At 36.7% G+C, this 17040-nt stretch overlaps 1 protein-coding gene across 1 annotated transcript in view; it reads right to left on the reverse strand.

Moving 5' to 3' along the window:
• SEMA3D (semaphorin 3D) overlaps positions 1-17040 on the reverse strand; it is a 200917-nt gene that overhangs the window by 24312 nt on the left and 159565 nt on the right. The window contains exons 9-12 of the mRNA XM_059712177.1: positions 16717-16831; positions 15413-15482; positions 12428-12572; positions 864-1086 (exon numbers count right to left, since the gene is read on the reverse strand). Of these exons, the coding sequence (XP_059568160.1) occupies positions 864-1086; positions 12428-12572; positions 15413-15482; positions 16717-16831 (553 nt within the window). The remainder of the gene's footprint in view (positions 1-863; positions 1087-12427; positions 12573-15412; positions 15483-16716; positions 16832-17040) is intronic.

Genomic DNA, 17040 nt, shown 5'->3' on the forward strand with positions numbered 1-17040 from the left:
ACTTTACAAAGCAATGCTTAACTATTTTGAAAAGTCATCTTAACTCATCTTAAGTCACTGATTCTCAAAACTGGGTGAAAGGATCCTTTGGGGTAGGGCTTATCAAATATCTCAGTAGGGAAAAGCAAATGTGATGTTTGAAGATAAAGAAACACTGCTTTGTCCTGCTTGCTTAATTTTAGTCCATAGTCATTCAACAAATAGACACTGAGAACCTACTCTACAGCAGGCACATTGCAGTCCTAATATACAAATATATTTTAAAATCTCAAATAAATACTAAAGGAGGCTGGAAGACATTTGTGATTCTCAATTAAAAGCACATGTTATGCAATTTTTATTTATTTCATATGGAAGGGAGAGGGAGAAAGAGATAGAAACATCAATGATGAGAAAGAATCATTGATCAGCTGCCTCCTGCACACCCCTACTGGGGTCGAGACCGGAATCGAACCTGGGGCCCTTCATTTCGCAGGCCGATGCTCTATCCACTGAGCCAAACCAGCTAGGGTGTGTTATGCAATTTTAAGAAATACCAACTAATGAGTGACCACCTGGAAAGAGACGCATCTATCTTGATCTGCAGAATTCCCCAGCAAGGTAATCTCCAAACTCCCTAGGTCCTTAAAACCCAAGAGAAGAACGAATGAGAAAAGAGGTAGGGATGGGTGTGCAGAGGGGTAAGTGATAATCTTCCTGTAAATGAAGACTGAGGCATTTGAACACAAGAAAAATTACTGACTAGATATTAACTAATAAGCACTCATTTTGGTTTTGATCAATAAATAATTTTGAAGTTTTGTTTTGTTTGTGTAATAATGAAAAATGCCTTGGAAGGAAAGCATAATCTTGTTCTAGGGTACCTGTTCCAAGGAACATTACATCATACTGGCCATCTTCTGCCACCACATGATCCACCACAATCTGCGTCAGTCTGTAATCCACATTGATTCGCTTGAATGTTGGTCCTCCCGCCACTGGATATACTGACTTATACATCACAGGGTGCCGCTTGATGAAACTGATGACGTCATCCGGAAAATCTCGGGTGGATTTGATCAGTGGGTCATAGGTTTTGCTCGGACACTGAAAAAAAAATGAGGGAGTATTGCTCATGCACCTGAGAAATTTCTACTTTGTTCTAATACAAAGGCTTATCACTGAAAATATTAAAGGGATGGTGAATGGGATCAATGTAGAATCACTTGTACTTAGAAATAAATGCAGTTTACCTCAGATATATCTAAATCCAATCTTCTCTCGCAAAAATATTGTTATACCCATTTATCTGTATTTTCTAAAGTTTCCAAGGCAAGCTTTGTTCCTATAAAATTTTTTATTTCTTGTAAAAATACATGAAATTTAAGTCAAATAATTTTTATAAAAGTAATCAGCAAACATGGGACTATGAAAGCCATTATTTTCCATTTCTTTTTAATTAATTTAAGATTTCATTTTTAAATTCAAACCATAACTATAACGTGTGAAAACTCAACAGCTCTTCCCCAAAGGATCTGTGGAACTTTCTCACTTCTGTCTAAAATTGCCTGAGTGCCTTTTAGTGTCCACAAATTCAATAGTTAGCATATCCTGCCCCCTGGTGGAAACGTGAGACATTCCTACCAGCAGAAATTCAATGATTTGCTATCTTTATTCAAAGAACATGAATAATTACTTTATAATTACTTTTTAAGTACTATACATATCTCCACTCCTATTTTCTAAATTTATTTTATTATTTCAATATATTATGATTTAGTAAGTTACTGCAGAATAATTCTGTTACCACATTTAAATTCTTACTGAGCTAATGCATTCTTTTGGAATGGAAAACTTTGGCTACATGACACAGGCATAGAGAAGAAAATGAGTGACATTGAGGAAAGCTTTTAAGAATGTGCTGCTTTTTCCATATTTTAGTTTTTTGACATTGGGAATAATTTCCACTGAACTGAACCATTTATACTAGGCATTAATTAGAATCCTGTCGAAAGCCCAAAATATATCATACTTCTTAGTCAAAGCATCAACAGGGTCATCCTCAGGGAATGAAAGATACTGAGATAGTTTTACAGTCACAATATATGACCCGGGACTAATATTATACCAATGGCTCACTAAATTAGAAAACTATCACAAAGCTATACAAAAATAAATCCGTTAATGATTTTTAAAATTAATTTGAAAATATCTTTATCTTTCACACACACACAAAAACAAACAAAAAAACCTTGTATAGCTTGTCTTAATAAACTGATGTTTTCTTGATATCTATTCTGTACCAAAGAGATTAGAAATATCCTAGAATATTAGTCATTTGGTTATTACTCAGTCATTTGGTCTTAACTGTATGTTGGTCTAAAGATCTAAGTTTGTGTCTGCAGTCACTGCTTCTAGCACTTAGCCTTAAGCCAAATGCAATGTCAACTCTATAATGGAAGGAACCCCATATTAAATAGATTAAGCTGCAACTCAGAATGGATATGGAGCTCAAGTGATTCAAAGCTCTTGCCCAATTAGAGGCTGCCTGTTTGAGGCTCAGTTAAAGGCAATTTATACTGGGCTTATAGCTTACAATGCCTGCGGTACAATCTGGTTGGTCTATCATTAAAATCAAAGCAAAAGCAAAATTTTGCCTGCATATTTTTGAAACAGCCCTCCAACTTAAGAAAAAAAAAGCTCTCTGGACTTTGTAGCTGTAGCTATGCAGTAGCCAAAATTTCAAAAGAAATAATATGATGATATTGATGCCACAGTTTTTGGTATCCCATTTTCAAATAATTCAAGTTGTTAATATGAAAAAGTAGAGATGGATAAAGATATGAACATTTAGTGATGAAACAAATATGACATTTTTCCTCGTTGCTCACCACAGACAAAAAGGTTGTAGTGTAATAAAATCTAGAAAAAAGAAGAAAAGAAGGGAAACCTGGTTTCTATTGACCACTATAAAATGATCTTTGAAAATGCATGTTTTTTGTTTTTTTTTATGGCAGCTTTTCCTCATGGCATGCTGCCAGTGTTTGCATAAGATCATTTTCGTCCAGGTTGCTATGTGCGATCTCTTAGGTCCACGTCTCCGCTGTGCTTTTACAAATGAAAGTGATTTGGTAGAGTTGCTCCCTGAGGTTTAAGATAGTACCATTTGAACCAAAGACTGTTATTACAGTACATTAAAAACCAGAGGAATTTCTCCTTTGATATCATATAGCTGTGTAGCACACAGATCTAAAAATAGCTTGAGATGACAACCAAATGATGCAGGTAAAAGTGAAATAGGAAAGAGAAACTCCATACAGAAAAAAGAGAAAGTGTGGGGAAATGGTCCATCTAAAGAAAAATTAGCATATTGAGGAGCTGTATTAAAGGGTCGCGGCATTAGGAAGGTTGAGAACCACTGCTATAAACTTTTCCTATTGCAGCTTTACATTCCAGTTATTAAAAATCAAGTGGATTTTTCTCCGTGTGTATATACACTTTTAAATTTTACGCATTAACATGGTCCATCTGAATATACTGTAGAGGTCCATTTATTTCTGCCGCCAGCTTTCTATCATTGGCCTGACTTCCGCTAATTTAGCTCCTATGACTGTACGAAATAAATCAAGGAGCTTATCTGTGTAAAACGAAAAGAGCAATTTACCAAAGTTTAGAATGTCATTATCTTGCTGGAAATAATACCGGCAAAAGAGTAGAAGAGAAAAAGAGACCTGCCTAGACAAACCGTGAGATGAAAGGGTAAACCCAACAGCCACAGGCCATGGTTCAGGGCCTATCTCTCATGGCTGGCGGCCACAGCTGGCTAGGTGTGATCATGTTATGCTTGGCAGATCTGTGTGTTTGTAGAGGGCCTATAGTCGTGCAGTGGGAAGCAATGGATAAGAGGAGAAAAAATGGTTTTTATCCAATGAGGGAACTTTGCCCCTTGGCCAAGCACCAGACAGCTGTTACAAGTTTTCTCCCCCTAATGCTTCAGGCTATTCTCTGCAGGTTGCAGTTTCCTTTTAAACACGTCAGAGGAATGACTAACGTGAGGGAAGAATTGGCACAAGGAAAAAACTAAACCAGGCTTTCATTTCTTGCAAACTGGGAAAAATAAACTACAATGCAAAAAAAGAATCTGATTTTTATTTATAAAGTAAAAAAAAAAAATGCAGATTTAATAGAGACCATCCTATTTCCAGCTTATTCATCTAAGAGTCAGTTTTTAATAACTATGGACAGGAAAGACCCTATAGTCAATAGCATAGACGGAAAGGCCAGGGGTACAAATAAAGAGGGAAATTTCCTCTCTCTCTCTCTCTCTCTTTCTCTCTCTCAAATATATTTTTATTGATTTAAGAGAGGAAGGGAGAGGGAGAGAGAGAGATAGAAAAATCAATGATGAGAGAGGATCATTCATGGGCTGCCTCCTGCAACCCCCGTACTGGGGTTCAAGCCTGCAACCCAAGCATGTGCCCTTGACCAGAATCACTCCAGGGATCCTTCAGTCCACAGGCCGACGCTCTACTCACTGAGACAAACCAGCTAGGGCTCTCTCTCTCTCTTTTTTAAGGTTCCCTTTCCTTTAGAGGAATTGCGACACCAGAAAAAGGAAAACATTGTTGAACACAGTAAGTAGTCTGGAGACCCTCATTGCAAAACTGAATGTTGGCTCTATGGAAAAGAAAGTTAAAATTAATTGCCTCTCATCATTTCCAAGAAACACAGCCTATATACACAGCTAAGGGAAATGAAAGTGATGCTTTGTCTTATGTCCTCTTCAATGTGACCTTGTTAAGAACTTGGAATCAGGAGGCCCAGATTCTAGTCCTGCCTCTGATTCCCCTTCTAGAATCAAAAACCTAAGAGGATTAGAATTAAAGATATCTTCAGTAATTTAGAGAAGTGATGACAAAGTAAAAGTTTGTCATTAAGTGGAAGGCCATGCAGTGAACAAATGTTGAGAAGAAAATGAAACTGTGAATGTTTACATGATAGAGAGGCATCTAGGAGCCAGGGATGTATAAAATGAGACTTCCCTGCAGTTCTCCAAAGATTTTACATTAATTGGGAAAGTTTTACTTAAAACAAAGCTGCCGGGAGCCGGTCCATCCTCGCTGTTTCAAGGGACCTGGCATATATAGCATACTGTTCTTAATATGTTTGCTCACCTTCTTGGCGCTGTGTTTTAACCAAGGTCACCTCTCTGAGAAAGGTTGTTTCCCCACGTAGGAATTTTTCCCTGAAGTCAGGGAGGGGATGAAACTCCTTAACTAAGTGCCAGGCGGGTAGTTAATCACTACAAACAATCATGCTTAAGCTACATAATCTTTACTCCCTGGAATGGAGATAAGAAACGCCCTAACCTTTGTAATAGAGATTGATAGGATTGAATCAACTGGTATAAATACAGATGTAACCAGACAAAGAGACAGAACTCAGAACACAGAACTTAGGAGACAGGGCTTGGAAGACAGGGCCAAGAGAGACAGAGCCTAGGCACAGAACCTACATAGAACGTTCTCTAGAGACAGAAGAACTTCGCTGGAGAGAGCATGCCGGAGGATCCTGGACAGGGACTGGCCTCGGAGCCTGGAGGCGGAGCCTGGTGAGAGAGCATGGCAGGGGATCCTGGACTGAACCTGACTGCAGAGGTTGGCAAGAGAGCCTGACTAGAACCTGGTGACTGAACCTGGCTGGAGAACCTGGACAGAACCTGGCTGGAGAACCTAGCGAGGGAACATGGCTACAGAAACTCGCTGGAGATCCAAAGCAGAGCCTCTCTGGAGATCAAGACCAGAACTTGGCTGGAGATCCTGGCTAGGCTGCTGATCAACTGAACGCTGTCTCCGTGTCATTCCTTCTTCGCCGACTCCGTCCACACCTTTGGGGACCCCTGGACCCGCTGGGGCTGGACCCCGGCACAAAGCAAAGCAAAGCAAACTACAAAATGTTAGCTATATTCCGCAGGTGCATAACTGAAAAGATAGCATGAGACACTGTGAGAAAATTCTTCCATATTTTTCAGTCCCTGTTGGTAAAATTATCACAGTATACCACTCCACAAGTTGAAAGGAAGTTTAGGAAACTTTTTAAAAATTACATATTTTTTTTCTTTAGTCAGGGACACCTATATTTGCAAGTCAACCTTCAAACATCTCTTAGCTAGAATACAATCAAGAAAACCCTTATTTCATGGGGCCAGTCTACAACTCAGATCTAATTTAGGGGATTAATGAAGACTTAAAATTCTGAGAATCATCAGGTCTCTAAGAACATGTCATTGTGCAAAAGCCAAATATTTTAGGAGGGTCAGGAGAGAAAACAGAGCACCCACAGAGTTCTGGGACTTGTGGGTTCCATGGTCATGTCAACCCCAGCCATTTCCAGGGTAAGTTGGAATTCCTCAGCAATCATTCTAGTTGTAGTTAAGCACCATTACTGATATCCAGTCTGCTAGACAGAGTGAGTTATCGACATTAGATATCATTATTCTGTGACACAAGCCCTCCAGGACTTGCTTTGTTGAAGCAAAGGTCATAAAGTGGATTCAGTTAAGGCAACGATGAATCAACATGTTAAAGTAAAAAAGAATGCCTTTCTAGAACAGGTGGGTATGCCAGCACCCAGAGTGGGTCCATAGTAGCAGATTTGGTATGATGAACTCTCCAGTGGACCTAGAGTAAAAAAACTTTGGATTTTTCAATGTCTTTTACAGTGTTAGAAAGTCTATGCCTGTGGTGGAAAATAGGACTATTATACATATCTACATCCACATCTTGAGTTTGGAAGATTTTATCTCATAGCAGAGGGACAATAGGGCCCTACTGTAAAGGGAGTAGAGTGTTTCTCCTTTAACTTTGATTTTCTCCAGAGAAAAACCCACGTGAAGAACTGTACTTCCTGTTTAGTGAAGATATGAAATGTTACACAGAGGGAGATAGTTCATTCTTTTAATTAGGTGGCAGCTGAAAAAAGTGACTTAAGATTGTTTTCGCAAGGGGTCAGTTAAATTAAATAGCTAATTGATTATGTAAATATGAATACAAAAAAAGTATTTTTAATTTTTCTAGATATCTGAATTCCTAAAATAGATTTGGAGAGGGGAAATGTTTATACAGGGGCTGTTTGATATTTAGCAATTCTTACTCAAGTTTTTTACAGGATGTTTTGGTATTGTATTCTTATTTTCCTACTAAAAAGACAAAGTTTTTCTGGGTTTAAGTTATTAGTAGGAATTACAATGTGTTACCATTCACCAATGTACACAAAGTAAAATCAATTAAATCAAATTGCAAAATTAAAAGATAGTATTTATAGCTATCTCACTTTGCTCCCTACCAACAATGGAGCCTCAGTTAGGAAATTCATATGTATTTGATCTTTAAAAATAAAAGTTTAAAAATTTAACAGTAAAAGTAATAACTATTTGGGGGGGGAATGGAATTTGTTATTTTTACAAAATTAGAGTTTTATACATTGTCAAAAACTGGCGCAATAATTCATAAGTAGTGAAACATATATTCCTTTAATATTTGAACTTCCAAAACAAGTACTTCCTACATTTTGGCTATTGTGAATGGTGTGGCAAGGAATAAGAGAGTGCTGATCTCTATTCAAGATTCTGATTTCAATTGTTTTGAATAAAAATACCCAGAAGTGGATGGCTGGATCATAAAATTTTATTCCTAAGTTTTTGAGGAATCTTCATACTGAATGCAGAAGCAGCCTAAATGTCCACTGATGTGTGACTAGATAAAAACACACACAATGTGATAGATTTATACATATTCAGCCATAAAAAGGAAGATCCTGCAATACATGACAGCAGAGATGAACTGGGACACTATGCTAAGTTCAATAAGTAAGTCACAGAATGACAAATATTGCATGATCCCACCCATATAAGTTACCTAAAGTAGTCAAACTCATGGAAGCAAAGAATAAAGTTGTGATTTTTTTCCTCCCCAGGATCAAAGAAGGGAATAAAATGGGAACTTATTAATCAATGGACATAAAATTTCAGTTATGCAAGATGAATAAGTTATAGAGATCTATTGTGCCTATAGATAACAATACTGTGTTGTGCACCTCAAAATCTGTTAAGATGGTAGGTCTCACATTAAATGTTTTTACCACAACCTCAAAATTTTAACTACTTTCTGCTCACCTTTTTGATAAGAGACTGGTTTAAGAACTGAAACTCACTTTTAAATAAACATTAAATACTTTGCATTTATGAATAAATCCTAAAAATTCCTTACCAAAACAGAATTAAATTACAGAGTATATCTTTTATAATAAATAAAATCTAAAAAAAAGAAATCTGCCTTTAAAAATCTTCCCCAAATAATGCATTATCTAGCATCATGTTATTTTTGTCATGATCTCAGTTTGATTTCCACATCTGACCTGTGTTATTCATTGTATGGCACATAATTCCGTATTTCATGTCACTTGGAGCTTCTCATTACAAAGACTCCCAGCACATTAATGCTTTACAAAGTCCATCAGAACAAAATATAGTTTGTTCAGACATGCTATTTGGACACCAGAGGGCAGAAGAATCCCTTGAAGTGAAGGAATTCTGTAAATATATCCTGTGCTTCAGTGTGTTTCCAGGCTATTTAATTAACACTGTAGGGTAATGTTATCATTGCAAGGCTAGGAGTTTAGGTTTGCCTTGTCACAGGAACTACATAGCTATGTCAGAAAAAAAAAAATAAAGTAGCTATGGCACCCTGAAAGTTGTAGTGTTTATTTGCTCGAGTGGTAATGTCAACAGAAGTCACTCCTGGGAGAACAAGCTACAACTCAACTTTGGCAGCAAAATGGATGCAGAGAATGTAAAAGCAAAGGTGGTTTGTAATAATCTTTTTAAAATTTTTAACTTGAGCAAAAAGTGGTTTTCAGGAAAGATTCTGACATTTCATAGAAAGCATATTATTCAGCAATATTTTTATTAAAGTGTGATATGTTCCCCTAATTACAAGTGCAATAAGGAATAAATAAAAGGAATGGCAAGGGCAAAAAATGGCTTCAAAAGTTCATGATTATTTGTGCAGAGAACAGACCATTTCTCCCTGGAGAAACAATGCATGGTTTTGTTTGGTTGTTTGCCTTTATCATTTTGAAGGTGGAATGGCATGGAGATAACAGCATTTGATTTGAAGTTCCATAGATCTAAGTTTAATCACAGTCTCATCGTTTCATAAACTATGAGACTTTGAGCTTCTTCTTAACCATAAAATATCTACATCATTTTGTTGTAAAGGTACTTATCACTGTGTCTGGATCATGTTTAAATATAGTTTTTGACTAAGTTTTTTGATCTGGAGATTTGTAGAAAATAAAAAAGATTCATAGTTTTACTGAAACAAAAATGATCTAGTGAGAACAGTTTATGTTTTGAGTTCTCAACCTGTGTCCCATCATGTGGTGCTTCTTTTCTCATCGGTGAAAATCCTCCTCACTGACGTGTACATTTCACTATGTGTGTGGGGGTCACATATTCATATTTCAGGGAAGTGGCTGTGTCCGGAGGAGGGGAGTAACATGGCATGTGAGGGGTCTTTATGCCTCCTGTGGCATTCATCGCTCTTTCAGGCAGGAGCAGGGAAGTGGTGACCATGACCCACCTCTGCAGCAACTCCAGCCCACACTATAACCAGAGCCTAATGTCATTGGGATGGTCATTTCAATTTCTTAATATCAAAAGAATCAACTGCTGTATATAAGTATGCAAATAATTGTCTTTAATTAATGTAAATGGTTTCAGTCTCAAATTCTTTTTCTTGTAACATCCAGATAATTAAAAATGCTTTTTCAAATGGCCTGAATGGTCATAGTCTTTTATTTAAAACAAATTCAGGTAGAAATAGCACTGAATGTGATAGTCTATGATACTTAACCCCAGAATCCTAGTATGATAAAACTTTCCCAGCCAGAGCTCTCTGAATTTTAATCCTCTTCCTTACTCCCCCCCCAATACATATAACATATTCATTATTTATTACTAGGGGCCCAGTGCACAAATTTGTGCACCTTGAAAGGAACTATGGGCAGCAAGGCTGCAGTAGGCACAGAGGTGGGTCTCAGCCCATCCTCCGTGACCCAGCCCGGCCCCTCCAGCCACAGTCCCCACAGTCCCCTGTCTGCTGGCAGCCCTGTTCCCACTGCTGCCAGTCCCATGCACTGATGGCACTGCCCCGCTCACACCCACTGAAGGTGTGGAGTGATTGGGGCCAGCGCCAGCAGCAGGTGTGAGCGGGACCCGGTGCTGTCAGCTGCCCCAATAGCCCCTCAGGAGCAGGGGGAGGTGGAGAAGCCATCAGGGGAAATCAGGGCCAACAGCTGCTGCTTGCACCTGCTGATGATATCAAGCAAACAGGACTGGCATCAGGCACTGGCCGCGGGTGCAAGTGGGGGTGGCACTGGCAGCAGGTGTGAGCGCCGTGCAGGACCTTGGCACACGGGAGCAAAGAATTTATAGTAACAAGCAGAGGCTCACCCCGATGGCAGCAACTGGCACCCCGCCTTAGTCTGGTGCCCCCGCTCACCTGCTCCACCATCCTGTCACAGCCGATGCCTGCCATGTTCTGTGAACGCCCCCTGGTGGCCAGTGCACATCATAGCGACCAGTTGTTTGGTTGTTCAGGTTGTTCTGCCTTTCGGTCTATTTGCATATTAGCATTTTATTATATAGGAGGATATATACAGGGTGTACCAAAAATGTATACACATTTTAACAGCTCAATTTTGAAAATAGAATGCATTTTAATAAACACTGCCTTTATAAGTATTCAAAGTATGCACATACATTTTTGGGGACACCCTATATGTGTGTTTATTCAGTAAAAGATCTTCCATGGAAAGGGAAAATAAATATATTTTAACATCAAAAGTTTCTCATCTAGTATCTTAGTACAGGACTAAGATGTCAGGCTCTGCCTCCTGAGTCTCTGGGTTTACAACCCTGCTGCACCACTCACTAGCTTTGTGACCTTGGGCAGGACACTGCACCTGTTTGTGTCTGAGACTCCTCATGTGTAAATTAGCATTAATGATAATAGCACTTACTTCATAGACTCATTATGAAAATTAAGATTTGTAAAACCTTTAGAAGAGTGCTAATGCCCTGTGTTACTGTTACATATAAAAATAAAACAAGCAAGTACAGCTTTGATATACAAAGAAAATAAAGGAAACCACGAATATAATAATAATATTATCTGCAAAAGAAAAGTTGTTTCTACAAAAGTTGTGATTACCTAATAATCAGTCCAGAAACATCCCTGCAACATATTTATATTGAAGGATTATGAAGGGGAAATAGACATGGTTGTAAAGTGTGTTTCCCAGATTTAATTAGGCTACATAACAGGAAGATGAAAAGAAAATTCAGAAAGCCTGGCTACCAGCTGTTTCCCCTTTAGGAATGAACATATGAAAAAGCAAAATTCTGTAGAATTAGACAGGGTAGGTCAACAATTTTTCTCAGAGATTTTGATGATGATTTTAGATCTCTTGGTAGGAATATTCATACTAAATCTTAAATGGAAAAAAAGGCATTTTTATTTATATCAGTTCAATATAATATTAAATATTCAATATATATTGAATTAAAACAATATAATATTGGTTCAATAACCAATCCTTAAATATTTAAATAACAAACTGTTTTAATCACATCAACAGTAAAACAGAAGCCATCCATTTATAATGCACATACTGATTTTAAACTGCAATGGTTTTTTAGACAGATGCATAAAGTCTAAAACACATTTCTTGTTTCATCTATGTTTTAAACACAATTTATAGTATTCGAATGGAATTTTGGACCCAGGATTCTCTAGGCCCTTTCCTATCTAACCTATGCATATTATTCCAAGGAGCGGCATTAAAAAAAATAATTAAATAAAAAAATAAAAAGAAAGAAAAGAAAAGAAAAAAAAGATCAATGCATAACAAAAAAGGAGATAATTTGAATAAATGTTTTTAATTGATGTAGTTGTTTAAATGGGGACTCTAGTTACATATCGTGCTTTAGCTGGGGAATAAATAATTATTTGGCATTTCCTACTAATTTAGAATATTTGTCATTCTAGATACTAAATCATTTTGATGATTCTGCAGACTCATTGAGTCTATGTAAGTACTGTACGTACTATGCAAGTACTATATAAGTACTACATTCTCAGCATAGTCTGCGCTTTAAGATAGAGTCCATTGTTTCCTATATTACTCAAAATTCTTACTCAGAAGAAAAATGTTAAATTCCAGTAAAGGCTGGAAATGTTAAAACCTCACGTAAATAAATAATACTTATTTTTTAAAAAACAACACAGTACTTATTGCTGTGGTGAAGGGTGTAGTTTATTACAACATATTTGAAAAGAGAATATGGGCTTAAGAAAGGTACTTCATTATTAAGTTGAATACATACAGTGCCAGGTCGGGGATAAGGAATTCTTCCATCATACTGCACCCAGCGGTGGTCTGCGCTTTCCTTATGAGCATATGGGCCATTAAACACCGCTCTGATGTCAGCCATGCTATACACACAAACAGCAGAGCCTTTGAAGATGGAGCTGAAAGAAAGCAACATGATTCAATCCACAGTTTCCTTCATTGGACACTCATTGAGCACAAATATGAGAGGTGCTGCAGACAAAATGTAGGTATGATCTCAAGGAATTTATAGCCTGAATAAAGTGTATTAACAGTCATATCATGGGTAATTGCTGTAATCTAAGCAGCACACAGATAGGTACTCAATACTGGGCTGTCTGGTAAGTTTTCATGGAGTAGGTGACACCTAAACCAACAATGCATAAATAAGAATTTCCTAGAAAAACTGGAGGATAGAAAGAAATATGTAGAAAAAAGTATTATGTTTATCTACATGCTCTTAAATTTTATTTGAGGTTATTTCAGCATAATGCCCTCTAAAGAATTTAAAATGAAAAGGTGCATTATTTACTTCTTTTTAAAAAAAGGAATAATCTAGACATGTAGTTAATAATGATGTGTCTGTTTTCTTAAGTTGAGTGAATGACCATAAATACTGGGTATTTAATGTTTAATTAATTTAAATATGTTGAAACTGGGTCAAATGGGAGATCCATTTTTAATTTTTTGAGGAAACTCCATACTGTTTTCCATGGTGGACACAGTGAGTAGGGGGAGTGAGGACATGTGCTGAGGGGGTGGGAGGAGCAGGAGCAAGCAGGAAGAGGTCAATGGGGGGAAAGGATTCATATGTAATACTTTAAACAATAAAGAATTTTTAAAAAATGTTGAAACAATCTTTTTTTCTCCTTCTTGTATTTAGTTTACATGTGAATCTTATCTGATCCTTAAAATTAAACTTAATTACACAGAGTTGGAGCACATGCAATTAAGAGGCAGAAAAGCTCCATGGAAATTTGACACAGTTTTGCCAACTAATGATGAAAACTGTTAACACGGCCATCAGATGTTCTGTTTTTGATTTATTTCTGGAAAATAAAGTACATTTTCTCTGAGTCTAAAACTTTCAATGATTGCTGTTCTAAAATACAACATCACCCTTTATGATCGAAGAGACATATCATCTCAGTGCTACAAAAATGAGCTAAGGATTCTCTGAGCAGGAAGAACTCACTCATTAATATTCTTGGAATGACATTAATGGGAAACATCGGGAGCTGACAGTAAACAGGCATCTGGGAGAAAACTAGTTGCTAAGAAGAGAGATGTTCCCATAAAAATCACATGACTAGCCTATGATATTTTAAAGGGATGATGCATCACGCTTAATGCCATTGCTACTGTTGCAGATTAATTACATCTTCTCATTGGACGAAGGCTGTGACATGCATCCCAATATGGCCACAGTCTTCAGGGTGGCATTAAAAATAAGATAATAAAGTGCACCAAGAACAAAGAGCTACCTTGTAAGTTTGCATTTAACTCTGGGTGGGCAGAACCTTGGTAGGAGGAAAAGAGAACTATCTTGGGGCTACACCACCCTGGCACATATCTATGCCTTGTGTGTGTAACACACAGCGACTTCAAAGGCAGTTCTGTGAATGAAGAGATGCCAAGAGCCTAAGGCTGAGATACTTAACTTGAGGAACTACAGGCACTTGCTCTTCTTGCACCTTGTAGTTCAGACATAAATTAGCAGGAAAATGGAGCAGAAAACAGCAGCTTCTTAGGATATCTTCTTTATTCTTACATTTAAATGTTTCACATGTTCTATCTTATAATGAACCAACAAGTATGTTTTCTGGTATATTCTGAACCAATAGTACATTTTAGTTTATACATAAGGTATAATGTATATGTAAATGAGAATAATGCCACAGAAATGAAATTATAATTTGCCTGCAAAATATCTTAATAATTTAATCAGAAGGAGGCAGTAAGACCATTTTTCTAATACCCATAGCAATACTGCCAATTTCTCCAATAATAATATCAATATACATTGATACAGATTGGTAGTGGAGCTGTGGAAAAAATGAAAAGTATTTCAAAGAATATACTGTAAACAGTAATATATGGTATAGTTTGAACATGGCCCAATGTAAGTTACTGAATTAAATACAATTAATACTCAATAAAATAAAGTAGTGTCCATATATTCTTTAAGAAAGCTTCATGGGTGCAAGGGAAACTTTTAAGGAAGTCACAAGATTCAATGACAAGTACCAGACAGTAGTATGCATAAAGAAGGAAATAATACAGGATGACAATTAGGAAATGACCTTTAGTTCTAGCCCCATTTTTACTACTAATTGGTTCCTCTTCTATGGCAAGTATACAAACTTCCGTTGCCTATATTAGTAGAGCAGTGATGATATGGTGATAATGGCAGCCAAACTCCCATCTTCCTAGGGTAATGGGGAGGTGCATATAAGATAGCATGTGATGACATTTTAAAGGTCAAGAGTGGCCCATCTCCTGTTTAGAGCTTAGCAACAAAACTGAGACATGTAGTTCTTTAGTATTACTACCTCTATGTCACACAACTTGAAATGTTTATTATGATTAGTATATGCATATGTCTTTGTATCCAGTCATTTTAGTCTGAGAATTTAGCTCACAGATATACCTGCTCACAGAGGAATTGGCATATGCACAAGTTTAGTCACTGAGGCATTATGCATACTAGCAAAGGACTGGAAACAATGGAACTATCTATGTACAGGGGACTGTTGAAATAAACTGTGACAAATGGCACAGAGGACACTCTACTGGGGTAAAAGAACAGAGAAACATTATATGTATTGACATTAAAATATTTATAGGAAACACAAGGTAAAAAGGAAAAGGAAAAAATGTGTATTTTTTCACACGAAAGGAAGGGACAAAACATATAACTGTACTTTTTTATTTATACGTAACAATTCTCTAGAAGAATTACAAGCATTTTTTAACTTACCTGGTTGTGGTAAAGACTCCATATACTACAGGGTTTCTTTCATCTCTTGTGGGGAGTAAGTATATGTCTTCTATTAATGGGAAAAAAATAATGATTCACTATATTTTTAGCTTTTGAGTTAACATGTTTGCTTTTTTCTTTAATAATACAATATTTATGAAACTCTAAACAGTATATAAAATGAAGGTAACAGTGAAAGTCAGTACATTACTACATGAGAAAGTAAGGATAAAAGACTGGTTTTCTTACTAGCTATGTGATGTGGAATCAGACATTTCACCTCTTAGGTGTTACTTCCATCACCTATAAATGGAATGATTTGCTTGATAATCTCCATCGCTATTTCCAATTAGGAGTATGTGATTTGACATAGAAATTAAAAACATAGGCTATTTTTATCCACCACTGTAAAAAGTGTTGTCCTGTAATTATGTCAACTTATTAGTGACTGATTTACCTATTTGGTAAATGTATGAAAATAGCCACACAAATTAATTGTGTGGTATTGCTTGTGTAATTACTTGTGCAACATTGATACTAAAGTATGTGTAAAAAATATTTTAAAATGTTATTTAAGATGTGAGCATGCTTATAGTCAACATTCGAGATCATCCATGAATACTGAATATATACTTTCATACTATAAAATACAATCCTAACAAAATCATCAGTGATGCCACCTTTTTTATATTGCCAACAAAGACAAATTCAAGAAGATAAAAGCTAATAATATTAAATTTATATAAAACTGAAAAAGCTCCTTCTTGTATTAGCGTTGAGAAGTGTAAAGAGGGAGAATGAAAGAAGCTGTCTAACGCTTCTCTGAGTATTATTATTATTATTTAATTTTTTAAAATGACCTTTATTATTGAAAGTATTACAGATGTTCCTCCCCCCACCCTTTTAAAACAAGTTATTATTTTTATTAACAAGTTGGAGGGACAGAGTTCAGCAAACCTCCTATGCTGTCCAGCAGGTGGCGTCCACAGAATAAGGAACCCAAGGTCCTTCTACCTAGTGGCTCCTTCCAAGTGAAAGACCACATGGATAGCGCATGGGCATCGTAGTCCCAGGGCGACACTGTCTCTTGCTGTAGTTTTGTTTCCCTCTGAACTTTGAGGAAGCATTTTTCATTACAGACCTAAAGCACGTCCGTGTTCTCTATATGTGCAAATTTGGTAAGAACCACTCCTTCAGGTTGTACTGGGCTATATAATCGGGCAGTTGGGGATAAAATAAAATAAATGCTGAATTAATTAGGCAATAAGACTTTTTTTTAAAGAAAAATGAAACATGTGACTTACGGAGCTCATCAAAATGAGTATCTGCCCCATCACTTCCAGGAATTGAGCAAATCAATCTGGCCTTAAGAAAAGTTGTCCACTTGTTTATCAAGCTGCGTTGTCCTCCTACATCATTCTGACAAAATAAATAAATAAATAAATAAATAAATAAATAAATAAATAAATAAATAAACAGAAGAAGAAGAAGAAGAAGAAGAAGAAGAAGAAGAAGAAGAAGAAGAAGAAGAAGAAGAAGAAGGAAATAAAGATACAGATTTACCATCATGAGTCTATCAACCAACTAAAAATGGTGGTGATGACAGGCAGTGTCTATTAATGTCATTG

This window comes from Myotis daubentonii, chromosome 10 (genome assembly GCF_963259705.1).
Source record: "Myotis daubentonii chromosome 10, mMyoDau2.1, whole genome shotgun sequence".
Classification (NCBI taxonomy): Eukaryota; Metazoa; Chordata; class Mammalia; order Chiroptera; family Vespertilionidae; genus Myotis; species Myotis daubentonii.